Source organism: Mirounga angustirostris, unplaced genomic scaffold, assembly GCF_029215605.1.
Source record: "Mirounga angustirostris isolate CCGP_5_RB_7025 unplaced genomic scaffold, mMirAng1.0.hap1 SCAF_9, whole genome shotgun sequence".
Classification (NCBI taxonomy): Eukaryota; Metazoa; Chordata; class Mammalia; order Carnivora; family Phocidae; genus Mirounga; species Mirounga angustirostris.
In genome coordinates, this window is record NW_026991717.1 from 73,109,653 (window position 1) to 73,136,431 (window position 26,779).

At 39.9% G+C, this 26,779-nt stretch overlaps 1 protein-coding gene across 1 annotated transcript; it reads left to right on the forward strand.

Moving 5' to 3' along the window:
• Positions 1-26,542, forward strand: RNF212B (ring finger protein 212B). The gene is made up of 15 exons (XM_045900553.3): positions 1-133; positions 1,701-1,801; positions 4,286-4,338; positions 4,729-4,803; positions 15,048-15,163; positions 16,013-16,073; positions 16,801-16,829; positions 17,800-17,846; positions 18,069-18,111; positions 18,272-18,332; positions 19,435-19,483; positions 23,648-23,687; positions 23,971-24,071; positions 24,329-24,390; positions 25,941-26,542. The coding sequence occupies exons 2-15, from the start codon at positions 1,702-1,704 to the stop codon at positions 26,004-26,006; spliced, it is 903 nt and encodes a 300-aa protein (XP_045756509.1). The 5' UTR covers positions 1-133; position 1,701; the 3' UTR covers positions 26,007-26,542.
• Positions 26,543-26,779: the final 237 nt, after the last annotated feature.

Consider the following 26,779-nt stretch of genomic DNA (forward strand, 5'->3'; position numbering starts at 1 on the left):
CAGCTCGAGCCGCGCCCACGCCTCTCACGAGCCGTCGCGGCCACTTCCAGCCTCTTACCTCTGGCTGGTGCTCGCCTTGCTGTGTATTTTCCCGCCATTTCCAGCTCTTCGTGAGGAGAACTGGATGATTTCGGTGAGATCCCAGGGCCTCTGAGATCGTGGCGGCCAAGCGGGTAGGGAATGTAGCTAGAAAAGAACTACTGGTCGTGAGACTGCTAAATCGCCATCACCTCTGGAAGTCCCGCAAGTCTTGCCCTCACAAGCCCTTAACTGCCCTTCTTATAAGGGGTTTCCTGTGGACAACTCATTTGATTAACACTGTTGTCGCTGCCCTTATACAAAGCAGGGTATATATGGTGGGGCCTTTTCAGGAGTTCTTCAGACTCACCCCCCGGTAGAAGTTAGTGTATTGTGAGCAATAAATCGAAATCTAAAGCTCATGGCCGTGTATAATGCCTTTGCATTGAACTGATTATTCAGCAAGTTTTTATTGTGAATCTTTTTTGTGACAAAAATGTTAAAGTGTGGTGCAAACTAGCCATCATTCTTTTAGTGAAGCTCTCCATAAGCTACTTAAAAGCTGTTTTTAAAAAAAAGACTTAGGTGGAGAAGAAAATATTACCTTCTGTTTGGGTTATTTTCCTAATGTAATTCTGAAGGAAATCAAACTAATAGATATTATATTCTTAAATAACATATTCATGGAACGAAACGTGAATTCATTATATGTATGAACTAATTACAGCTCAATATGTTTCAGCTCACTTACGTTTTTTTAATGTGTTAAAACGTGGGTTTTTTTAATATGTCAATTTCTTCATTTAAAAATCTTACAAAGTCACATTTACATAATTATGTATCTCACCAATTATATGGATGGGATTAGTATTGGCAGAAAATACAGGATGTATGGTTGCCATCTCTAACACAAAGGCTTACTTGATGTGGTAGCAAGAGCCTGACACAGGGAGTAAGAAGACGAGTTCTAATCCTAGCGCTGACATTAACTAAAGATGGAACTTCGGACAAGTCATTGAATTTCAGTGAGCATCTGGTATATCTTTTGAAAAATGATGGGATTGGACAAAATGTTAAATGATTTTTGAAACCCTTTCCAGATCTATGATTCTGAGTGTCTGTAGAGTAGAAGGGAAAGCGAACAAGCTGAGGCAACATTATCATTCACAAACCATGTTTCCCTTAGATAAAATATGTCCCGAGTGGCTAATATGAGATCTATTATTTGGTCCACTATTCCTCCTTGCTCCACCTCACTGTATCACAGGGAACTCTTAGGAAAGAAATGGATGGATTTGTTTTTTTTTTAAGATTTTTTTTTCTGATTACAAATTAATACATGAATTAATCCAGAAAACTTGGAAAACAAAAAAAATGTAAAGGTCACACACACACACACATCATCTCACCATTCAAAAAAAGAATCTCATTGTCCCATTACTTTTCTAAATATATATGTATTTTTTCTTCTTTAAAAATGGTATAACATAGTTTGTGGTCTGCTTTTTTTCACTTCAGAGATGTATGTACTTCCGTACAACCAACTGGAATACCCACAATAATAGTGCCTATATCCCCAAAAGATAACAGAAGCTAAGCAAACATTGTTACATAGATTTTGGAACAGCTATAATTATATTATGCTCCAGGTTATTTTCTCTCTTTCTCTTTGTCTGTTCCAGAATGGATTGGTTTCACTGCAACCAGTGTTTCCGAAAAGAGGGGAACGATTTCTTTGTCACCAGCTGTGGCCATATTTTCTGTAAAAAGTGTGTGACTCTGGGTGAGTGCCTTAACTGTTTTCAGATTCAGGCAAAAATGTTTTAAATCTAGAAATAATGATTAGCCATTTCTCTGTGTGACTTGGGATAAAAATCACATATTGGGCCAAAGTTAGTATGGATACAGTAGGAAGCCGTTGATTATGGAAATTTGAGGCACCCATTAATAAAGAATAATTTAGCAAATGGAATATCTAATATTTGAACACCAAAAGTACTTGTCAGTGTTTTGAGACCTGTGACAGGGAAAGCCACAAGGTTATCGGACTAATTAGAGAATAGAGAAAAAAATAAGTGTAATGAATAGGAATTGGGGAAAGTTTGGTTGATAACAAGAGTCATTTCTGATGGGAAGTGGTCTAGCCTGTGAAATCAATTTGATTAGAAATGATGATGATGATGAAGATGATAATGGTGGTGGTGGTGGTAGTGATACATTTACAATTTAAAAAGTATTTTCCAGGGAGCCTGGGTGGCTCAGTCAGTTAGGCATCTGCCTTCAGCTCAGATCATAATCCCGGAGTCCCAGGATCAAGCCCCATGTCGGGCTCCCTGCTTTGCGGGAAGTCTGCTTCTCCCTCTGCCCCTCACCCCACTGGTGTTCTCTCTCTCTCTCCCTCTCTCTCAAATAAATAAATAAAATATTAAAAAAATAAAATAAAAAGCATTTTCCAGGGGCGCCTGGATAGCTCAGTCGGTTGAGCGTTCAACTCTTGATTTCGGCTTAGGTCATGATCTCAGGGTCCTGGGATTGAGCCCCAAATTGCGCTCCCTGCTCAGCGGCAAATCTGCTTGTCTCCCTCTCCTTCTCCCTCTGCCCCTGTCCCCGCTCGTGTTCTCTCTCTCTAAAATAAAGAAATAAATCTTTAAAAAAAAATAAAAAGTATTTTCCACATGGATGAATTTTATGTATCCTTACCACAGTCCCAGGAAGTAGTTATTAGTAGACCCATTTACAAATGAGGAATAGTTCAGATAGGATAAGTGATGTGACCAACTTCGTGCAGCTATTAAGTCTTAGAAATGAGACTTGAATTTAAGGGTTTTTTTTTCATGCTACAATGCATACAAGGTATAGAAATAGCCCAGAAGAGGGACTTAGGATAGGGTGCTTTGATCAGGGAAAGATTTCATAGAAGAGCTGTTGCTTCAGTAGAGTTTTGAATAATAAACTGGAGTTGCCAAGTGGATAAGGCAGGGAAGATCATTCTAGTTTAAGAGAACAGTATGTATAAAGGCATACCACATTATAAACCCTTATAAACCCATAATGCAGGGGGCTACACATCATTAGGATTGGTAAAGTGTAGAGAATAAAGTAAGAAATGGTTAAGAGATGAGGCTAGAGAGGTAGGCAATGGCCAGATGATGGAAAGTTCTATATACAAGACTGAAGAGCCTGAACTTTATCCTGCAGGTGATAGAGAGCTGGGGAAGTTTCTTTGTTTTGCATTTTGTACTTGTTAGCTCAATCTGGCAATAATATGGAGGGAAGACTGGGAAAAACCTTTAGTCCTCAAGGAAAAAAGAGGGAGGTTACTAGCCTCTGGAGAAGCTTTTTTTCTTTATATGGATCTCGTGACCCTTTTAACTTACCTGCTAAAGTAACAAAACTGTTTACTATGGTAACAGCAGCTCACCTTGGAGAGGTTTGTCTCGGTGAAGCCTATGTCATGTGATGTTTTCTCTTGATGTGGCATTTATCTTAATCAATAACCAGCACCACTACTAAAATTTAGAGAAAGATTAGGAATTTTAATTTTTACATCTTTCAGATTGGGTTAATTAGAGAATGAGAGCAGGAGACCTTCCAAGCAAGTTCCAGGAATATTAACAAAGTGAGAACAGGGCAGGAATAATTGGGGAGTTTCTTATAGTATCTACAGTGTGCCTACTGTCAGGTTGATGGGGAAAAAAAAGAGCAACCTACAGTTGAAACCATTGGTACTCTTGTGTTCTTCCTAGCACTCTCATAAGTTTACTCTAGTACTTTTGCTGCCCCCCCATCTGCAGAAGAAAACTGGGAATTCATAAGGAGGGGATGGGTAGGGACGCCTGGGTGGCTCAGTCAGTTAAGTGTTGGCTTGGGTTATGGTCTCAGGGTCTTGGGATCAAGCCCCATGTTGGGCTCCCAGGTCAGTGGGCAGTCTGCTGAAGAGTCTGTCTCTCTCTCTCTCTCTCCCCCCCTCTGCCCCTCCCCCAACGTGTGCACACTCTCTCTCTCTCAAAATAGATAATAAATCTTTTTTTAAAAAAGAGGAGATGGGTAGATCTACAGTGTGAAAGCCGTACTTGTCATCAAAATACAAGTTTGGAAATACTGATTTTGAGAACAGAGCTCAAGCTGATGTCCTTTTATAGTACAAAAATATCCTAAATTCAGTAAGAACCTGTTTCTTGCTAGCCTACTTGACTGTTACCATGTACTTTAGGAAGATCTTATCTCTTGCCCATAAGAACCAAACTTTTTTTCCCTTTCCCCCTAGAAAAATGTGCTGTTTGTGGAACTGCTTGCAAACATCTGGCTCTTTCTAATAATGTAAGTTTTTCTCCCCCTGCCACAAACCATCTTATCCCATTCCTGGTCTGTAGGAAGTATACAAGGAGTACAGTTAATGAGTGACTAAGCACTGAAATTTAAAAAAAAGAAAGAAAAGAAACAAAACTCACAGATAGCAATTGTAAAAAAGGGGGGAGTGGTTAAACAACAGATAGAATTATTTGTGGAGGCTGCTATAGAAGCATGAGGTAAGGAGGATTAGAACATAAAATCGACATCTCCTAGGACAGTGGTGAGCTTCCTCATACTTATCATAGTGGAATAACACCAGATGCTTTAGAAAGAGTGATACAGCCTTTGCCATATTTGTCAGTATCTTACTTCATTCCATTGTGGATATGCTCAGTGTTTGTCTTAATCTCTTCATAGCTGAAACCTCAGGAGAAGATATACTTCAAAAGCCCTGTGGAGACAGCTTTGCAGTATTTTAGTCACATCTCTCAGGTATGAGAAACAAAAATGAAGAAAATCAGATTCACCAGGCAAATTCTAATTGCATCTTATTTTTTTTAAATCAAAGATTCGCTTTGATTTATTTGTACACAGTATTTTTGTATTTGTACACAATGGAGAGAATTGACTGTTCACTTGCTTTCTTCCCTAATGATACAAATCTCAACAGTTAACTTTTTTACTGACCCCAAACCTGTGATAGACTGTAAAAACCACTATGTAGCTGATATCTTGCCTTATACTTCTTGGTTCTGTTAAGTAATTTTTAAGAATAAAGAAGGCTCTAGGGATACCTGGGTGGCTCAGTTGGTTGTGTCCGACTCTCGATAATGGCTCAGCTCATGATCTCAGGATTGTAAGATCAAGCCTCACATCTGGCTCCACACTGGGCATGGAGCCTGTTTAACATTCTCTCTGTCCCTTTCCCTCAGGTCCTCCCCCCTACCCCAAAAAAAGAATAAAGAAGGTCCTAGGAGCTTTATCATCTTTCTGTGTAGTCTAATGAATCTTCTAAAAATTGCTTTGGATATATAGGCCTGACCCTGTAGTCCGTGGATTTAGTGGGCTAGCTCTCAAATTTTGCTTAAAGACCTATGTTCAAGATGGAATTTCTTGTCCCCCATTCTCATTTTTCAGTAACCTTTTTTAGTAATGCATATATATTTAATTCTTTTCATGTTTAGAATTGATTGCCTGAATTTTAGAAAATATTTTTCTTTCCTGATGCATCATATATTTGCATACTGTTGACTTGGTCAAGAGCAATAGGATTGTGGTAGGAAGTGGAGAGAAGACAGAATAACCATTTGAGAGTTCCCAAATTGTAAAAACTTTGGTTTTCTCCTTCCACTCTCCAGTTCTCCACTGAGATTATTTTATAGCTTAATGGGATTTCTATCTTGGCGTGTTTCTTGAGAAATTTTATCACTGTTTTTTCTTCTGTACTCTTACTTCTCATTCTTAGAAGAGTAGTCCTTTCCTTAATGTGAAGATGATCCTTTGTCATGTTCTGGCTGAAGATAGTAGATTTAATTTTTTGTTGGTGTCTCACCCTTCAATCCTGACTCTGGAAATAGAGGAAGGGGAATTAAAGCTTTCACTGCATTCTGCTTTTAGTTGCTTGGGTGAGCCATCATATTTGAGATATTATTTAACATTACAGGGAGATAAAATCTAGCTGAGACTCAAGGAGAAATGTAAACAAGGTCACATGAGCAAGAGAAAGAGCAGACTTTTGGTTAATAACTAAACTCAGGATTAGCTAATGATCAGTAGAGAAATTATATGTAGTCTGAATTCTAACCTGCCTAATCAAGAGACCAATTACACATGGTCAAATAATCAAGATAAAATAAATGGAAAGTGTCAGTTAATCATCACTTTAGTGAAGGGCCAATTTGGTGAAGTCAGCAATGTCTGAAAATGTGTTTTCCTAGTCTGTGAAGTTGAAAAACTGATCCAAATAATATCTAGATTGCCTCATTCAGGCCTCGGCTCAGATTTTTCTTTCTCAGTCAGACCTTTACTGACTCTCATATATCAAATGGTAGCCCCAGCACTGTCTAATTCTTACCCTGCTTTATTTTTCCTCATAGCTCTTATCTCTAACATTATATACTTATTTATTGTCTGAATCCTGCACTGGAATGTAGGCTCCATAAATTCAGAGATTTGGTAGGTTTTGTTTGTTGTTATATACCCAGCTCTTTGGATAGTTCTTAATATGTAATAGACACTCAAAAATTACTAAATGATTGAATGGCATATTGATCTAAATATCCACTGGTGTTTTAATCATCCCAGATCTCTGTAATGACCTGCCAAGGGCATTTTTCTGCTGTACTACTCCATGGCCAATAGTTAAAACTTCCTGTTTTGAAATCTTTACTCACCTCTAGATAAAACTATCTAAGTATCTTTGGGGATTAGAGAGCCTCCTATAGACCTGTAAGCTTTCTTCTAATCCTAGGTCATAGACTGCACCCTTATCCATAACTAGTCATCTTTCAAATGCATCCAGTAATTGTTCCTTATTCAGTAAAGCCTTCCCTGATTCCTGTAGGCAGATTTTTGCACTGTCCTTTGTAATCCTATAACCCTTGCTCTTTCTTACCTCTGCAAAAGTGTTTTAATTTATTTGTTCTTATGTCTGTTTCTCTCACTTAACTGAAACTTTTGAAAGGCAGGTATCAACTTTGTATTGCCCAATGGCTAATGAGGTACCTGGCACAAATTAAGTGAATAAGAAATGTTTGTTAAATGAATGAATGCACATTAAGGCTGGGAGGGAGGTGGAAATGGTTCAAGGTGAGGTCAGAGAGAGAGGCTTGAACCTATATATAGGGACTTGTAGGCCATGGTAAGGAATTTAGATTTTCTTCTAAGTGACAGTGGACACCATTGAAGGGTTTTAAGCACAGAAATGGCATTATCTGATATATAATTTTAAAAGGGAATCTGGCTGCTGAGTGGAGAATGAACCGTAGAGAAGTTAAGAGTAGAAGCAGGGAGACCACGTAAGGGGCTATGGGAGAAATCTAAGTAAGACTTCTTGAGCTAAAATGGTAGCAATAGAAATGGAGAGGGGTAATCAAATCTGAGATGTTTTCTAGGAAGAACTGGTAGAACCGTTGTTGATTTGAATGTGGAAGATGAGAAAGAGAAAGGATTTGAGGAAGACATTTGGGTTTTTGTCTTGAGCAAAAAAGACAAATTTATGGGATGATTATACTCTTTACCAAGGCTGAAAAGACCTTTTGAGGGAAAATACCATTTTGGATATATTAGGTTACAGATGCTTGTTAGGGCTCCAGGAGGAGAAATCACAAAGGTGGATAAAGTTACTATTCTGAAGCTCAGGACACAGGTCAAGGATAGAGATACAAATATGGAACTCATTAGGATATAAATTGTTTTTAAAGCCTTGGGACTGGATGAGATCACCCAGGGAAGGAGCCCCTTCAACATTTAGTGATCAGGTAGAGGAGGAAGAGAAGTCAGCAAAGAGTAGCAGTGAGTGAGTGGAAGCAAGGAGAGTATGGTATCACAGAAACTAAGAAAGGGAAATGTTTCAAGAAGGAAGAAATGACCGGCTGGGTCAAATGCTGTTGAGATATGAAAATTAGGGCAAAGGAGGGAGGACTGGATTTGGCAACCTGAGGATTATTGATGACACTCACAAAAGCATATTGTGGAGAGTCTTGAGAAAGAGAAACACATTGGATTGCATTGGTAGGTATGTGTCTACATTCTGTCCACTTCTTCACCTCCCAAATCTCTTCTCAACCCTCTGCAGTCTGGCTTCATTTAGACTATCTCACTGAAATTGCTCTTGCTAAGGATATTAACAGCTTCCTTGTTATCAAACCCAATGGATACTTTTTTGTTTTTGTTACTGTACTTGATTTCTTTTTTTTTTTTTAAGATTTTATTTATTTATTTGACAGAGAAAGACACAGCGAGAGAGGGAACACAAACGGGGAGTGGGAGAGGGAGAAGCAGACTCCCCGCTGAGCAGGGAGCCCGATGCGGGACTCGATCCTGGGACTCCAGGATCATGACCTAAGCCGAAGGCAGTCGCTTAACCAACTGAGCCACCCAGGCGCCCTGTACTTGATTTCTTAGCAGCAGTCTAGGCCCACTCTCTCCCCCTTAAAATATTCTTTCTTTGGCTATTGTAACCAACTTCTTTCTCTCTTTTGTATTTATCTTTCTCTGTCCCTCTCTTGAATAGTTATATTTCTCAGGTTCTATACTAGACACTTACACTCTCCATGGATAATCTCATTCACTCCCATGCTTCAGTTATCATCGACATAGGGATCACTTCCAATTCTATTATGTCCAGTAAAGATCTCAGCTTAAATGGAGCCTTCTCTGACTGCTGTATTTAAAATGGGTACCTCCTCTTTATTCTTTGTCCTAGAGACCTTTTTTTTTTTTAAGATTTATTTATTTGTTTTAGGGAGAGAGGGAGAGAGAGCGTGAGAGCGGAGGGAGGGGCAGAGGATGAGGGAGAAGGAAAGAAGCAGACCAGTGAGCCTGAATCAGGGCTCCATCCCAGGACCTGAGATCGTGACCTGAGCCGAAATCAAGAGCCATCCAGGTGCCCCTGTCCTAGAAACCTTTTGTTTCCTTAATAACACTTGGATAATTTGTAATTTTTGAGGTGTTTATTATATGTTCCATAGACTGTAAGCTCCATAGAGGCAGAGACTGGCTTTGTTTTGTTCATCATTGTATCCCATGCAAAGATCACAGTTTAGCTACCTAGGAAGCACTCAATAAATCTTTGCTGAATGAATGAGTGCTCCCTGCCCCCACCAACTTCAGGCATATATCCATTTGCTGACTTGATATCTTCACTAATTCCATATGTCCCAAACTTAACTCAGTATTCTTAACACCCCTCCACCTGGCCCACCCTTCACGTACACACAGAATAGGCTACTCTTTCTATTTCTATCATGGTAAATAACTGCCATCCACAGAATGACCAAACCAAAAATCGTAAGTCATTCTTGATTCCTTCTTCTCTTTGCATTTCCTTTTTTTTTTTTTTAAGATTTTTTTATTTATTTGACAGAGAGAGACACAGCGAGAGAGGAAACACAAGCAGGGGAGTGGAAGAGGGAGAAGCAGGCTTCCCCCCGAGCAGGGAGCCGAATGTGGGGCTCGATCCCAGGACCCTGGGACCATGACCTGAGCTGAAGGCAGACACTCAACCACTGAGCCACCCAGGCGCCCTTCTCTTTGCATTTCCAATCCATTGTTAAATCATATTATTTCTGTCTGTCTAAAATACTTGAATCTTTCAGGGTGCCTTGGTGGCTCAGTTGGTTGTGCATCCAACTCTTGATTTTGGCTCAGGTCATGATCTCAGGGTTGCGAGATCTAGTCCCATGTCGAGCTCCATGCTCAGTGCGGAGTCTGCTTGACATTCTCTCTCTCTCCCTGTCTTTCTGCCCCTCCCCCCACTCTTGTGTGCACGTGCACTTCCTCTCCCCCAAAATAAATAAATAAAATCTTAAAAAAAACCTTGAATCTTTCTACTTTATCTCCAGCCTTCTAGTTCAATTCATCATTGTTTCTATCCTGGATTATTGTAGTAGCTTCCTAACAGATCTTTTGACCTCCAGTCTTTTCTTTTCATATCAGTTCTCCATATTGAAGCCAGGAAATCATTCTTTTTTTTTTTTTTTTTAAGATTTTATTTATTTATTTGTGTGTGAGAGAGAGAATGAGCATAAGAGGGGGGAGGGTCAGAAGGAGAAGCCGACTCCTGACTGAGTGGGAATCCTGATGCTGGTCTCAATCCTGGGTCTCCGGGATCATGACCTGAGCCAAAGGCAGTCGCTTAACGACTGAGCCATCCAGGTGCCCAAGATAGGAGATCATTCTAAATATAGGTATGATCAGGGGGTGCCTGGGTGGCATAGTCAGTTAAATGACCAATTCTTTTTTTTTTTTTAAAGATTTTTTTTATTTATTTGACAGAGAGAGAGACAGAGAGAGAGGGAACACAAGCAGGGGGAGTGGGAGAGGGAGAAGCAGGCTTCCCGCTCAGCGGGGAACCCGGATGCAGGGCTCAATCCCAGGACCCTGGGATCATGACCTGAGCCCAAGGCAGACGCTTAACCAACTGAGCCACCCAGGTGCTCCGATTTGCATACATTTTCTCCTATTCTTTGGGCCCATCCATCTTAAAATTAAGAACAATTAACCCCAATGTCCATTAAATAAATATAAATAGGAAGAACAGACAAAATAGGACATTGAATAGAGTGGGAAATAGGAGAGATTGAAAGAAAAAGAGGGAAAGATATAAATTCACAAAAAAAGAAAAATTCAGAGAAAAAGACAGAAATAGATATATAAAGACTCATAAATTTAGTGTTGGGGTTAATAAACTTTTTTTTTTTTAAGATTTTATTTATTATTTGAGAGAGAGAGAATGAGAGAGAGCACATGAGAGGGGGGAGGGTCAGAGGGAGAAGCAGACTCCCTGCCGAGCAGGGAGCCCGATGCGGGACTCCATCCAGGGACTCCAGGATCATGACCCGAGCCGAAGGCAGTCGCTTAACCAACTGAGCCACCCAGGCGCCCCAATAAACTTTTTTTTTTAATTTTTTAAATTAACTTTTTAAAAGATTTTATTTATTTATTTATTTGCCAGAGAGAGAGGGAACACAGCAGGGGGAGTGGGAGAGAGAGAAGCAGGCTCCCCACCGAGCAGGGAGTCCCACGCGGGGCCCGATCCCAGGACCCTGGGATTATGACCTGAGCTGAAGGCAGACATTTAACGACTGAGCCACCCAGGTGCCCCTTCTTTTTTTGCCCTGAAGATTTATTTATTTATTTTACAGAGAGAGCATGTGCTTCAGTGGGGGGAGGGGCAGAGGGAGAGAATCGTCAGGCAGACTCCCTGCTGAGCGCAGAGCCCATGGGACTCCATCTCACAACCCATGAGATCATGACCCATGAGATCTTGACCTGAGCCAAAAGCAAGAGTTGAACGCTCAACCAACTGAGCCACCCAGGCAACCTGATAAACTTTTTCTTAAAAGGCCAGTAAATATTTCAGGCTTTGAGGCCATACAGTCTCTGTTGCAACTACTCAACTCTCCTATTGTAGTACAGAAGCAGTACTAGACAGTATGTACACAAATGGTCATGGTGTTCCAGTAAACTTTATTTACAAAAACAGGCAGCTGACCATGGTCAGTAGTTTGCTGACTTTGAGGTCATATGTTTTGCTACCATATACGTAAGTAATTACCACATACGCCATTTGAGAAAATCAGGTCAAGGCCTGATCTCATCAATAGACCAGACCAGTTCTTCATCCCTTACTTGAATTAAAAAGTTGAACAACTGAGATAATCAATGATGCCTTTGAACAAGAAAGGTTTATTTAGTCTAAAATTATTTTACCTGAGAAGTAGGAGGTAATCTGTCAATATTTAGGACTTCTGAATCAGTATACTTGAGGTTTTTTTAAATCACTACTGAGCAGGAGTTTGTAGTGTGAGAAGTAATATTGCTTTGATCACAAATTATGCAACTCAAAACTTAACTTCCCAGGGTGCCTGGGTGGCTCAGTCAGTAAGCATCTGCCTTTGGCTCAGGTCATGATCCCAGGGTCCTGGGATAGAGCCCCGCATTGGGCTCCCTGCTCAGCAGGAAACCTGCTTCTCCCTCTCCCACTCCCCCTGCTTGTGTTCCCTCTCTCACTGTGTCTCTCTCTGTCAAATAAATAAATAAATAATCTTAAAAAAAAAAACAGAAAACAACTTAACTTCCCACCTGGTGGGCTGCTATGGTTTTCCTATTCAGAGTGGGTACCTCTGATATCTTATTAACAGTCCTCTAATGGCTTTTGATAAGGAAGCATTTTTAGGGGTCTTTTCTGCTCAAATCTGTTCTCTTTGAGCCCCACAATAATCTACTTCAATTATAAATCTGAACATGTGAGTGCCTTTTCAAGACCCTTTGGTGGCTTTTCATCACCTATGATTTCAGATTTTTAGAGTGACACCTAGTTCTCTTAATGGTCTGGTTTCTCCTGACCTCTCCAATCACATCCACAATGACCACCTCACATCTTATATACCAACATAAGTTCTTATGTAGGCTATTTATTACCTAATCTATAAGGTAGATTTAGTTCTTTTATTTTTTTATTTTTTAAAGATTTTATTTATTTGACAGAGAGAGACACAGCGAAAGAGGGAACACAAGCAGGGGGAGTGGGAGAGGGAGAAGCAGGCTTCCCGCAGAGTAGGGAGCCCGATGTGGGACTCGATCCCAGGACCCTGGGATCATGACCTGAGCTGAAGGCAGTTGCTTAACCGACTGAGCCACCCAGGCGCCCAGGTAGATTTAGTTCTTTGCAGTTCTTTTATGCACCATATAGTTTCATACCTCTGTGCCTGGAATGCCTGACTTCCACACTCTGAAGACCAAATAGTTAACTCTTTTTTTAAAAAAATATTTTTATCTGACAGAGAGAGAGAGCGCGTGCAAGCACAAGTAGGCAGAGCCAAAGGGAGAGGGCGTAGCAGGCTCCCTGCTGAGCAGAGAGCCCAACGCGGGGCTCCATCCCAGGACCCTGGGATCATGACCTGAGCCGAAGGCAGTCACTTAACCTGAGCCACTCAGGCGCCCCAAGATTTATTTATGTATTTTAGAGAGAGAAAAAGAATGTGTGTGCATCAGGGGAGGGGCAGAGGGAGAGGGAGAATCTCAAGCAGACTCCCAGCTGAGCACAGAGCCAGACATAGGGCTCCATCTGAAGACCTTGAGATCATGACCTGAGCTGAAATCGAGAGTCAGACACTTCATCCACTGAGCCACCCAGGTGTCCCTCTTTTTTTATTGTTATTGAAGAAAATGGTCTTTTGTCCTATAGAGTTGTCCCCAGTGTGGATTTTGTTCATTGTACCCTTGTGGAGTCATTTAATAATGCTTGTCTGTGCTTTGTATTTCCTTAATCAGGGGGTGGGTGGGAGGTTGGGGGTGGGTGGGAGGCAAGCCTATTTTATAGCAGTGTTGTGCTCCACCAAGAGGTACATAATAGTCTTCCATCTCTTGTTTTGTGTGATGGTAGCCAATGATGAACTTTAAATGGATCCATTAATTCAATAGGAGCTACAAAATGCTAATATTTAATTCTGTCATTCCTAGCTCATTTTTTAGGTGGAATACTTCTATAAAGAGAAACTTCCTTTACTCAATTGTATGATTACCTTGAGATATAATTTAAAATACTAAGACCTTTAGATACTATGAAATGAGGGAGTCAGTTTCATAAAAGATAGATAAGACAAAAAAAAGATAAGACAAACCAATAGTTTGTGAGAGTCAAAGGTAGATAATGAGTTTACCAATTCCTTTGAAGTAAATTAAGTTAGGATCAGGCGTATTTCACTGCAAACTGCTCCCAAGAATGGGTTAAGATGTTTGGGATATTGTCTCTTGGCTAAACATTACATCTATCTGTAACATCTACTGCTCCACAACCCCTTGCCACCTTAAGTAACTCCTGGGATTCTGAGTGGCTTTTTCTGCAGCTGCACTGTTGAGATTTTTTTAAATGATCATATTTTATTTTTATGAAAACAACCACTTTTTAAAAAAAACTAAAGAAGACTATAATGAAATCTTATGTAACTAGAATTAGTTGAGTTTGCTTTTGATTGGAAAGGAAAGAGTCTAGAGCCTATATAAACTTTTAAGAACAATTCCAGGGGCGCCTGGGTGGCTCAGTTGGTTAAGCGACTGCCTTCGGCTCAGGTCATGATCCTGGAGTCCCGGCATCGAGTCCCACATCGGGCTCCCTGCTCAGCAGGGGGTCTGCTTCTCCCTCTGCCCTCTTCCCTCTCGTGCTCTCTGTCTCTCATTCTCTCTCTCTCAAATAAATAAAATCTTTAAAAAAAAAAAAAAAAAGAACAATTCCATAGTAAGGTGGCAAAAGCAATTTGGAAATTAAGGGCGAACAAAAAGTTTATGACAAAAGTACCAAGATCTAGGAAAGGACCTTAGACAAAAGGTTTCTAGTCTGAGTAGGGAGGAAGCAGATGAGACATAAATACTGCTGTGTATTCAAAAGTAGAGCCTGACAAAGCTAAAACACTTTCTAAATATTAACTTTTGCTCTGATTCAGTAATCCCCTGAAAGGCACATCAGTATATCAAATGGTAAAACAAAGCAAAAGATAAAATTATTTGCCCATGCCCAGAAATAAAATTCAGGAATAGGTAATCTTCTATGCTTCTTTGCCCTTTACTGTAGCAGCATAAACAGCCTGCAAGTGCCCCTGTGTGAATACCTTGGGGAAAGTAAATTGGTTACCAGTGTTTTGTAATAGCTAGGAATGTGGAAGTTGAGTCCAGACTAATAGTAGACAGGTTAGGTCAAAACCAGTTATAAGCTTGAAAAATTTTTTTGCTATCACTCTTCTTGCTCAAGATGAAAGATTATGTTTTTAAAGGATCATTCTACTGTGCCAGAATATTCTCATTAAGATATTAAAAAGTCCTTGTCCTGGAAATGAGAAACTTTGGCTTTCCTTAGTGCCGAATCCTCCAGTTTTGGGGAATCATGGATTAGGCCAGATGCTCTGGAAGAAAATGATCAGTATTAAAGGATGAATTGATGGATTTCCCTTTGTTGCCAGAAGTAAGAGGAAAGGAGTTATGGGGGTATATGTCAAAGATCTATTTTTCCCTGGTAGGTGTGGAGTTTCCAGAAGAAACAAACAGATCTCCTCCTCGCCTTTTATAAGCATAGAATTACAAAGTTAGAAGCAGCCCTGCAGGAGGCACAGCAGACGATGACCAACCAGGAAATGTAAGTGACAAATTAAATCACCAGAGAGCTTTTTTTTCTTTCAGAGGAGCTGTAGCCCTTATTTCCTTACGGTTGCAAAGCCTGAACATTGTTGCATGTGTTTATGTTTGTCTTGGGTAAATCAGGTACAGAATTTTTGGTCCCCTCAATCCCCATTTTGTTTTTCTCTTTCTTCCCTGTAGGGGCCCTCCTCACTTTATAGCTTTCCTCTTGTACTTCCCTGTCAAAAACTGCTTCTTTGGAGAAATCAGGCATAGCTTTTCAGTGATAAAGACGAGAGATAGCATTTAAAATGTTACCTCTAGGGGTGCCTCAGTGGCTCGGATGGTTAAGCATCTGCCTTCGGCTCAGGTCATGATCCCAGGGTTCTGGGATCAAGTCCCACATCGGGCTCCCTGCTCAGTGGAGAGCCTGCTTCTCCCTCTCCCTCTGCGGCTCTTCCTGATTGTGCTCCCTTGCTCTGTCAAATAAATAAATAAGATCTTTAAAAAATAAATTAAAAAAATGTTACCTCTAGGAGAGCATGTTTTGGAAATCTTAAGCCAAAAGATGGAATCCTTAATGGACGTTTTCAGACAGCAGCAGCAGGCCAGGGTGTGTGTGGAGAGGAAATGGAACTCTATGTAAACTCATCTGAAATCATACCCAGTGACTGCTTATTTTGTCCACCTGATTCTCCCGGCCATCAAACTCTGCCTCTGTCTACTGAATCCCTAGATCTCTGACAGAGATACCTTGTATAGGGACAAGCATCTCTCTATAAGCATTAACTAGATGTCAACAACAATAAATATTGGGGTTTGTATCCCACTGATCTATTGGAGATGATTATTTCCATCTTTTGCCTAGAGAGCTGTCAGTCTTAAAGAAGGAAAATGGAGAACTGAAGAAATGTCTTGCCATTCTAAAGGTAAATGAAACAGGTTTTCCTTACTATTATTTTCTCTCCTACTTTTCCCATCTATCTAGCTGACTAGATGCTGTATAGAAAATGTTTCCTAACTTTTTCCACATCGTGGCATAAATAACTGATAATATTTATACAACAAGTGCACTGTAATAAATGGTCAAGGCCACAGAAGAGCTAGGAGGACTGAAAGGATCAGTAGGTAGCACACTGATAACCCATTCTCGAACATCAATAAGTCACGACATACCATTTGGGAAACTCTCTTATTGAAGAGACATCTGTTGTAACTTAAAATTTCTCTTCAAGAATCCCAAGGCACCTTAGGACCCTTCCTCTTCCTCCAATCCAACTCTATTTCCTAGACATTTCTTTCTTCCTAAGAATGTTCTTTGTATTTATATGATTTTCCTATTGATCCTATTGCTGTAACTATTCTAGCACATTTTATCCTGTCATTTTCCTTTCTCTCCCCCATAGACTCTCCATATTTTCCTACATAAATCAGTCTTTGGGATTCCCAATGTGTTTTTATGAAAAGGAACTAAAATTTCATTCCGTCAAAGCTAATAATTTCCTAGGGAAACATTGCTATTTTTTTCTCCTACTGGGAATCTTAGCAACCACAGCTAGAGGACATTGCAGCTTAGTTATCTGGCGAGTAACATTCATTGATTAGAACCCTAATCCTAGCTGCAGCTTCCTTCACTCCCATTTTTTTCACCTACAGGGATCTCCAAATTGGTACCAAGGAAGCAGGTAAGTTTTATCAGGCCCCATACTAGCCCTGTTTGAAAATTGCTGTTCTTTTTAGACTCTTGGCTGCACCACCTGTGTGGGCTCTAAGGTGGAGGAAATGGTTGGTGAATTTATCTTTCACTTCTCCAGTTACTCACTGAAAAGGGCTGAAGTGAAATCTTGAATGTAATGCTCACTCTTATGAAATCCTACTCATCCTTCAAAATTCAACTCACATATCACTTCTTCTGTCAAGACTTCATTAAGCAGAATTTGATGTTCTATTATTCATTTATTCAACAAATATTAAGTGCTATTTTTTATCAGGTACCATGCCAGGTGCTGGGTGTACATCACCAGTTAGTCTGTAACCTACCAACTATTAAATTTTTTTTACCTCAGCCCTGTATTGGTGGGTTAAGAGACATGGCTCCTGCACTCTCAGAAGTTACAGTCTAGTGTTCTTTCATGCTTCGGTACTTCTGCTCTACCCATCATAACACTTAAACATTGCTTTTATTTATTTTTGTCTCTCCCACTAGCCTGTGAACCTTTCAAAGATAGGAACTCTATTCTAGTTATCTTTGTAATCTCAGAATCAAGGATGTATAAACACTAAATAAATGCTTGTTAGAGAGATGGATGAGAGGATGGCAGGAGTGAAGGAATGATGGATTTATGAGTGGATGAACAGATGGATAGATGCATGTAAAATTGAGAGTACTTGGTAAGGCACTGAGGGAAGGAAGAAAGGAGGACTTCAAAATTTCTCCTATTACAGGCAGTAGAGAAGATTTCACTTAGAGTTAGAGAGCCAAGGAGTCTCATATGGAAACTCTGCCTCCTTATTTTGAGATGATACCTGTAATACATGATAGTAAGCAATTTGTGCTCAGATAGTAAGCTGTTATTTCTATAAACAATGATCTGATTGATCCTCTCAGGGGACACTTAACTTCTGCTTAGAGCTTCATCTTTTTTTCCCTTGCAGGTTGGCCACACCTCGACCAGTGGGCATTACTTCTCCCTCACAGTCAGGTAGAGAACATTTGTTTGCCCAGATATCTATGTGAGATGAATAAATCTCCTTCTCCCATATAGACGGTAGTTTCCTCTCAGAGACTACAATGAGATTTTCCTAATCTTGTGTATGATATGAGAAGAACATACAACCAGATGCCCATTTGTAACAGGTTGGCTAGGCAAGGCAGGGCATGGCATGGATGGCAGCTCTTCATTCCTCACTTGATTCTCTTCCAGTCACTCCACGACCCAGTTCTCAGCATAGCAGCCTGGTGGTCAGGTGAGTAGGAAGCCTACATAGCCACATGAAAACTGCTGGCAAAAGTTGGAAGATAAAAGAAATACCTAGATACGTCAGAGGTAGGGACTGAGGAGACTTTAGGTCTATGTCAAGTTTCACACCAGGTTTGTTTGTTTTCTTTTTGTCTCACCTTATACAGTCGGTCCCCCTCAGTGGAATCTATCCCTTACAGAATGTCTGGCTTTAGTAGTTTGGGACAAGTAAGTAATAGACACGTAAGTAATATTTACCTTCTCTTCCCAGATTGAGATTTTTTTTTATGTTATGTTAATCACCATACATTACATCATTAGTTTTTGATGTAGTGTTCCATGAATCATTATTTGCGTATAACACCCAGTGCTCCATGCAGAACATGCCCTTTAATAACCCATCACCAGGCTAACCCATCCCCCCACTGTCCTCCCCTCTAGAACCCTCAGTTTGTTTCTCAGAGTCCATAGTCTTTCATGGTTCGTCTCCCCCTCTGATTTCCCCCCCCTTCACTCTTCCCCTCCTGCTATCTTGATTTCTAATGCTAAATGAAAACAAAGATGTCAGGCAAGAATATTAAGCTTATATTGGTTTTGGTATAAATTATCCAATGCCATGCCTGGACTCTTTTCTTTTGGCAGTGCTAAAAAGAAAAAATGTTAGAAGCTAACACAGAGAGGGGCGTCAGAGTGGCTCAGTCAGTTGGGCCGGTTTTGGCTCAGGTCATGATCTCTTGACCTCATGATCTCATGGGTCATGGGATGGGTGGGGCTCCACACTCAGCAGGGAGTCTGCTTGAAAGATTCCCTCCCTTTACCCCTCTCCCAACTCACTCGCTCTCACTCTCTAAAATAAATAAATATGTCTTTAAAAAAAAGAGAATCTGGGGCGCCTGGTGGCTCAGTCATTAAGCGTCTGCCTTCGGCTCAGGTCATGATCCCAGGGTCCTGGGATTGAGCCCTGCATCCGGTCCCCCTGCTCAGTGGGGAGCCTGCTTCTCCCTCTCCCACTCCCCCTGCTTGTGTTCCCTCTCTCGCTGTGTGTCTCTGTCAAATAAATAAATAAAATCTTTAAAAATAAATAAATTAAATTAAATTTAAAAAAGAAGCTAACAGAATGAATGGGATGAAAGTAGTGCAAACTATTCAATGACTGAATTAACAGTAATAATTCATTTTGGAAGTAATTAAGTGTGTATCCTTCTTGGACTAGCATGCCTATTCTGGCAGAACAACATATGCTTCAATGTGTAGATGTAGAGAAATAACAATATGGAAGCCAGAGAATTGGGGTATATTTATTAATTGATGTTTATTATTTGTCCATTAGGGAGCCAGAGGCCTGCAGGGAAGAAGCACTCCCAGGGACTCTTATATTGGTGAGAAGGGAAAAAAAGGGTCAGAAACCAACATATTTTGTGCCAGATACCAGCAGATTTCTGGTTTTCTCTGCAAATATAATGCTATTATGCATTTTCTGTGCATAATATAATGCCGTTTGTTTTTTTCCAGACATTGATTCCATGTATCCAGAGATATATTACTACTTTTCAAGTAATGATATTCCTGTTCTCAAACTGATAGGAGGAACTTTTTTTGAGCAATAGAAAGTCATTGAAAACCTCTGGTCAAGAGATGGAGGGTAACTTGAGTAAAATAGATTTGGATTTTTTTAATTGCCACAAGATGGCAGTAGAAGTTAGGTCTAAAAGGAAGGTTAACTAGACACTGATTATGTTAGCCTGCAGGGTATCAGGCTTCTTCACTGTGTATTAAACTTAAAAATATTCCAGTGAAGAATAACCACTTAATTTCTTGTCCCTTTCCTCTTAGAACTATTTTTGTTATTACTATTTTCAAGGGCATTAGCCAGTCCATAGAGAATACTTAATCAGAGAGGATTTCCCTTTCTTTCACAAGACGCAATTGTGAAATTTGCACATTTCTTTCTGGATAAACATTTTTGAAAATCACCAAATAGTTTCCCTCTGATTCTTTCATATTCACCCTTTGAAAAATGTAGAAGTTCTAGAGAATTTGTCAGGTTAGTAGTAATATTCTCTCTTTCGTTCCTGATTTTAGTTATTTGAAGCTTTCTACTTTTTTTCTTGGATAGCCTGGCTGAAGACTAGCCAATCTAGTTGAACATTTCAAAGAAACTACTTTTGGTTTTGTTGATTTTCTGTGTTTTTCTATTCTCTATTTCATTTCTTTCTGCTCTAAGCTTTATTTCTTTCCTGGGTTTAGTTCTCTTTTAGTTTCTTAAGACAAAAGTTTGGATTATTGATTGGAGATCTGCATTTTTAATGTAGACATTTTCAGTTATAAATTTCAGTCTAAGCACTGCTTTCATTGTGTCCTATAAGGTTTAGTATTTTCTGGCTTTGTTTTCATTCGTCTCAAAGTATTTTCTAATTTCTTTTGTGATTTTTTTTTTTGAACCATTGGTTATTTGGCACTGTGTTGTTTAATATCAACATTTTTTTTTTAAAGATTTTATTTATTTATTTGAGAGAGAGAGAATGAGAGACAGCATGAGAGGGAGGAGGGTCAGAGGGAGAAGCAGACTCCCCGCTGAGCAAGGAGCCCGCGGGACTCGATCCGGGGACTCCAGGATCATGACCTGAGCCGAAGGCAGTCGCTTAACCAACTGAGCCACCCAGGCGCCCTAATATCAACATATTTTTAATTTTCCCAGATTTCCTCCTATTATTTTTAATTTCATTCCATTGTGATAGGACAAAATACTTTGTATAATTTAGATACTTTAAAATGTATGGCATGGGGCGCCTGGGTGGCTCAGTCAGTTAAGCATTTGCCTTTGGCTCAGGTCATGATCCCGGGGTCCTGGGATGGAGTCCTGTATTGGGCTCCCTGCTCAGCGGGGAGTCTGCTTCTCCCTCTGCCTCTGCCACTGCCCCTGCTTGTACTCTCCCCACAGAGCAGGGAGCCCCCTTCTCTCTCTGCCCCTTCCCCAATTCGTTCTCTTTCCTCTTTCTCTTTCTCAAATAAATAAAATCCTTAAATATATATATATATATCTAACAACAAAGTCCTACAAGACATGAAGCAAAACTAACAGAATTGAAGAGAATCACAGGGAAACTATTGGACTTAATACCCCACTTTCAATAACAAATAGAACAACTAGATAGAAGATAAGCAATGGAATAGAAGATTTGAAAAACATTATATACCAACTAAATCTAACAGACTTCTTTAGAAGTTGAGCTTCTTGGATGTGTAGATTCATTTTTTTTTACCTAATTTGGGAAGTTGTCAGCCATTATTTCTTCAAATAGTCTTTCTGCCTTGTTCCTCTTTTTTCTTCTTCTAGAAATCCCATAATGCATATGTTGATATACTTGATGGTGTTCACCAAGGTCTCTGAGGCTCTTTTCATTTTTCTTCATTATTTTTTCTTTCTCTTCCTCACATTGGATAATCTCAGTGGACTTTAAATTGCTGACTTTTTTTCTTCTGTTTGTGCTGATGAGCTGCTCTAGTGAAGTTTTAATTTTTGTTATTACACTTTTCAATTCCAAAATTTATATTTGGTTCTTTTAAATATATTTTTTCTTCATTAGTATTCTCTATTTGTTGAGATACCATACTCATACTTTCCTTTAGTGCTTTAGACACGGTTTCCAAAGATATTTGAGCATATTTAAACCTGATTTAGGGCACCTGGGTAGCTCAGTCGGTAGCATCTGCCTTGAGCTCAGGTCATGATCTCAGGGTGCTGGGATTGAACATCTCATGGGACTCCCTGTTCACAGGGAGCCTCTCGTCCCTATTCAAGCTCTCTCTCGCTCTCTCTCTCTCTCTCAAATAAATAAAATCTTTTAAATAAAATACCTGATTTAAAGTCTTTGTCTAGACAAAGTCTAGGCTGGGCTTAGTCCAATGTCTGGGCTTCCTCAAGGACAGCTTCTATTGATTGCTTTATTTCTTTATATGGGTCATACTTTCTTGTTTCTTTGCATACCTCATTTTTTTTGGAAACTGGACATTTAAAATAATATAACATGGCAATTCTAGGAATCAGATTCTTCCCCCGCCCCAGGGTTTTTTTGTTCTTTCTGTTTATTGTTGTTTAGTGACTTTTTAAAAATAATTCTGTATAAAAATAAAATCTGTATTGTCATGTGGAGCCACCAAAGTCTCTATTCAGTTAGTTTAGTGGTCAGCTAATGATTGGACAGAGATCCCTTAAACACTTTGAACCTGTAAGTCTCTCAGTCTTTGCTGAGGGATTCTGTGTGTGTGTGTTGGGGTTCACTTTCAGCACTTAGCCAGGCAATTGACAACTGTGCCTTAGCCTTCAACCTGCTTGTATGACCTCACGGTAAGAGACTGGGGCCTTTTCAGGTCTTCTCTGAGCATGCATACAGTCCTGTATATGCATATGGTCTAGATCCTAAGAATGTGTTGTTTTCAGAGTCCCCACCAAAAACTCATTCCCCATCTCTTCATCTAAGCTTTCCCATTAGCCTATTATTTGCCCCAATTGATATGCACATTCTCAGGCAGCCCAAACAAACGCTTGTAATTGTTTACAGCAAACACTCCTGGGGAGAAGGCTTTTCACAGGTGGTAAACTCTAAGCATCAATTCCTGATGAGTTTGCGCTCCAGGTCAGGTCAAATAAAGGCAGCCTTGCAAGTGGAGTCTTCCAGTTGCCACTGGATGGGTCAAATGATTATTTTCTGGGAATGAGGCTTTGAAAGAGTTCCAACCCCATTTCATCCCCGCGATGACTGCCAGAATGTTGGTTTTCAAGGCTACCACGGAGCTGGAGGAGAAATGGGAATAGGGCAAGTTAAAATGCCACAAAGTTCATTGTTTTTAACCTCATTTGGCTATTTTTCTGGAATAAACATTCCCTAGATTGCTGCAAGCCCTTTGTTAATTTACAGAGTTCTGAAAAAGTTGATTCTGACAATTTTTGCCAGTTTTCTCATTCCTTTTATGGAAAGAACTTTTGGAGGTCCTTATGCCATCATTTTTGCTGTCACTCCTAACCAATTTAATGACCCTTTGTCTTTAGCCATTCTTTCTGGTAATCCCCATCTTAGAGGGGAAACGAAAGCACAGATATATTAGAGCACATCCAAGCAGTAATGAATCCTGGTGCACAAATTAATGAAAGAGATGCGGGGCCTGGGTGGCTCAGTCCACTAAGCGTCTGCCTTCAGCTCAGGTCATGATCCTGGGGTCCTGGGATTGAGCCCCCACATGGGGCTCCCTGCTCAGCAGGGAGTCTGCTTCTCCCTCTCCATCTGCCCCTCCCCCTGTTTGTGCGCTCTCTCTCAAAATAAATAAAACCTTTAAAAAAAAGGAGAGAGAGAGAGAGGAAAGCAACTTTAGGAGACACTGCTAGGTGATTTGTGAGCTTTTTCACTTGCTATTAGCCCTTAAGCCTAACATATATACTGAAAATCTTTGGTCCCCAGTTTCTTTGCCCAGGTCCCAAGTATACCTGAATGAATCTCTTCTCCAGTTCATGGGTTATCTCACAGGCTCATTTTTATGTTTTCCAGAAACCCCTTCACCAGCTTCTACTCACAGCCTATCTTACAGGTAAGTAATTATGCTTCCTTTCACTGGGGATCTGTTCACACTGACACTCTGCCAGCACCCTGGGGTTACTTTTCTACTGGCTTATACCACTGAAGTTTATAAATCTACCTTGTAAACAAGAGAGCATTTAATAGTACTGTGTCTTATATATGTCCAGATTACTTTCAGTCGCAAGCAGGGTATTTATTTCCTGTCTTGTCCAAATATATAGGCTCTCCCCTTCTATATGCTTTTTACCTTTACCTTCCTTTTCTCTGCTGATGCTTCTATTTCCCCTCCGTAGGCCTTCACCTGCCTCTTCTGGACAGGGGATTTTTTCTTTCAGACCATCCCTAAATGGTGGGGATTCAGGCCACACAAGAGTTCTCACCCCCAACAATTCAGGTATGTTAAATAACATTCCTGAAGGAATGGAGCTTCAACCATTGGCATATATACTAAAATGAAGATTTTCAAGGTGAAACGAAGTTAGGAAAAGAATGAACTTTATAACCTACCTCCTAAATTGCTTAGCCAAGTCTTTTTCCTTCTGAGTAGTGTTCTACAGATTAAGACCTACTTATTTACCCTGACCCATAAGTAACACTGCCAAAGAACTGCCCAAGGGAGTTAACTTTCACCATTCCAATTCTATCCTCCAGGTCAGAGGGAAAGCAGAACCCCACTAGAGAGTCTTTCTGGTTTCCAGCTACCAGTCCAGCAGGTGAGCCCTGGCTAATCTAATTTGCCTGCATGTGAAAAACTCACATGGTTAGGCCTGCACAGAATGCCTTTTTGGTCACCTGTTAAGGTGGTGGAATATAACCAGTGGAGAATGACAAGGGTTTCAAATGTGGTAATCATACGTTCACAATCTTCCAGGATGGTCTCAATTTCAAAGATTCTATCCTACTATCAGATTAGCTTCCTAGTTTGGGGTTTAAAAATTAGGTCACATGGTAGTGAATGGATTTAAACTGAGAGGTCCTGGCCAGTGTGAACTAAGTGTGTAGACACAACTAACATTCCCAAAAGTTCCACAAAAAAGTATTTCAATGGAATATATCTTTTGGGCAGAGGTACTGCTTGAACAGGGAAAAACCACATGCATGTCTCTAGAGATGGTTAGAATAATGCTTTATAAATTTATGGGATTGATATAACGTAGGCAACAAGAGGAAAAGGGCATTGGAACGAGAAGAGAGGTTTGTAAGAAGCTCTACATGAAAAGTCCAGTCTTGCCTTTTAAGTTAACTTTTATGGCCCAGGTTTTGAGAATATTTAGGCCCTTTTTCAATGCCAAGCTCCTGGTGACCCCAAGGACATCCTAAGGTAGGTAAATATTTTGCTCTCATATTCCAAATGCCCTTTATTTTCATTGGCAAAAAATTAGGATCTAAGCCCTAAGAGGCACCACTGGGGAAATAACATCCCTGAGATCCTCACAAATGGAGGGATTAACCTACAGATGAAAAAAGAATTGAGACATATAAACCATCTACAAATATATGGCCCCTAATTGGATCCTGATTGAAACAAACTGTAAAAAAACGAAAACAAAAACATTTATAAGAAAGTTGAAAACTGAATACCTCTTGGATATTTGCTATTAAGGAATTGTTAATAGTTTTCTTTTGTAGGCATAATGGTTATTATGATTACGTTTTTAAAAATAGTCTTTTTTTAGAGATAACATACTAAAATGTTTAAAGATAGGAAGTTAAATGATTGTCCGGGTTTTGCTTTAGTATAATCTAGTGGACATAGGACAGAGAGAGTAGAAATGAAAAAAAATTGGCTAGGAGTTATTTGTTAAAGTTGGGTGATGGATACTCATCAGCTCATTATACTACTCTACTTTCGTATTTTTTGAAAATTTCAATAATAAAGTTTTAAAAAAAGTTATTAAACAAGTACAACCTCCCCAGAGGCATAAGAATCCTGCCTCGCTGGTAATCGTCTATCGGCATAGTCTCCAGGTCTCCAGTCTCCTCCCCAGGTCTTCCAAAATAGTTTTGTTTAAATATTCTGGCCTTATTACCATAAGCCACTAAAATGTTCTAGAGAGTTTCATAATTAGCAACAAAGCCTTTGTCACACTAGGTGTATCAAATCTTAGTTTGGAAAAGTTGGTTATCACACAGTGGAGAAAACTGGGGCAGCAGCACTGGTGATGTGCTATCTTTTGATAAACTTCATGTAATGGTTTGAGAGGGCCTTAATTACCCTTTTTGTTATAAATGCCCATATCTGCCTTCCTGCCCTCTGCTGCAGACTCTCTACGAACAGAGACAGATGGGATTAGCCAGGTCAAGAGAAGCATGGACTATTTCCAGATAGATCGTCTTCAAGGTCTGATCTATACATATTGCTTAAGGAAGACCTGTAGCATACAATACCCATTAAGTGTGATGGCCTTGGAAAATGTTTCCCTGCCTTGTTTCCTGGTTTCACTGTGTACCCTTACTTCTCTTGACCTTTACCATATACACTCTGTATTACCTCCTAGGAAAATGGTCAGGTGTTATATAAGGCTAGTACTTCAGGAGGATGTTTAGATCTCTCCCACACTCATGTAGCTCTCTCATTTCCTGCAACTTAAAGGTTGTAAAAACAATTCTTGGCATCACTGGGGGTGAGAGGTAATATTAAGTATGGTTTATTTCTATATTTCATTCTTTTAGCATTGGATATATTCTTCCATTGCCAGTGTTAATAAGCAACAACTCTGTTCCGTGTCCTAATTTATCATACTTCTGTTTGCCTATTGTTTCCTCTATTCCTAGTTAACTATGTTGACTTTCCTTTCTGTCAGAGACCCAGACTTTCAGCTTACTAAAGTATATAGATAAAATAAAGATGTCCTTTTATTGTTATTGCATTGGTTTTATATTCTAAGCTCTCGAATGGTGGAATGGGCAAAGACCACCACCACTGACATGAAACCTGTATTCTTCTTCGGGTACTAAATAGAAATGAGAAGTTAAGTGGGTCAGCCACGGGCAGGCAGGCCATAAGCAAAAATATTGAAAAAGTGTAAAGATAGCAAACATCTGCCAGAAATAAATTAGGTCCTGGGAATGACCCTGAAGCTGAACTAGGATTCCCTACTC

What these genes read in the sequence shown, in the direction of transcription:
- RNF212B (XM_045900553.3), top strand. Translation starts at nt 1,702, where the DNA reads ATGGATTGGTTTCACTGCAACCAGTGTTTCCGAAAAGAGGGGAACGAT. An exon ending in TAAAAAGTGTGTGACTCTGG is followed by an intron (nt 1,802 to 4,285) that starts GTGAGTGCCTTA and finishes CTTTCCCCCTAG; the next exon opens with AAAAATGTGCTGTTTGTGGA. An exon ending in TCTCACCCCCAACAATTCAG is followed by an intron (nt 24,072 to 24,328) that starts GTATGTTAAATA and finishes TCTATCCTCCAG; the next exon opens with GTCAGAGGGAAAGCAGAACC.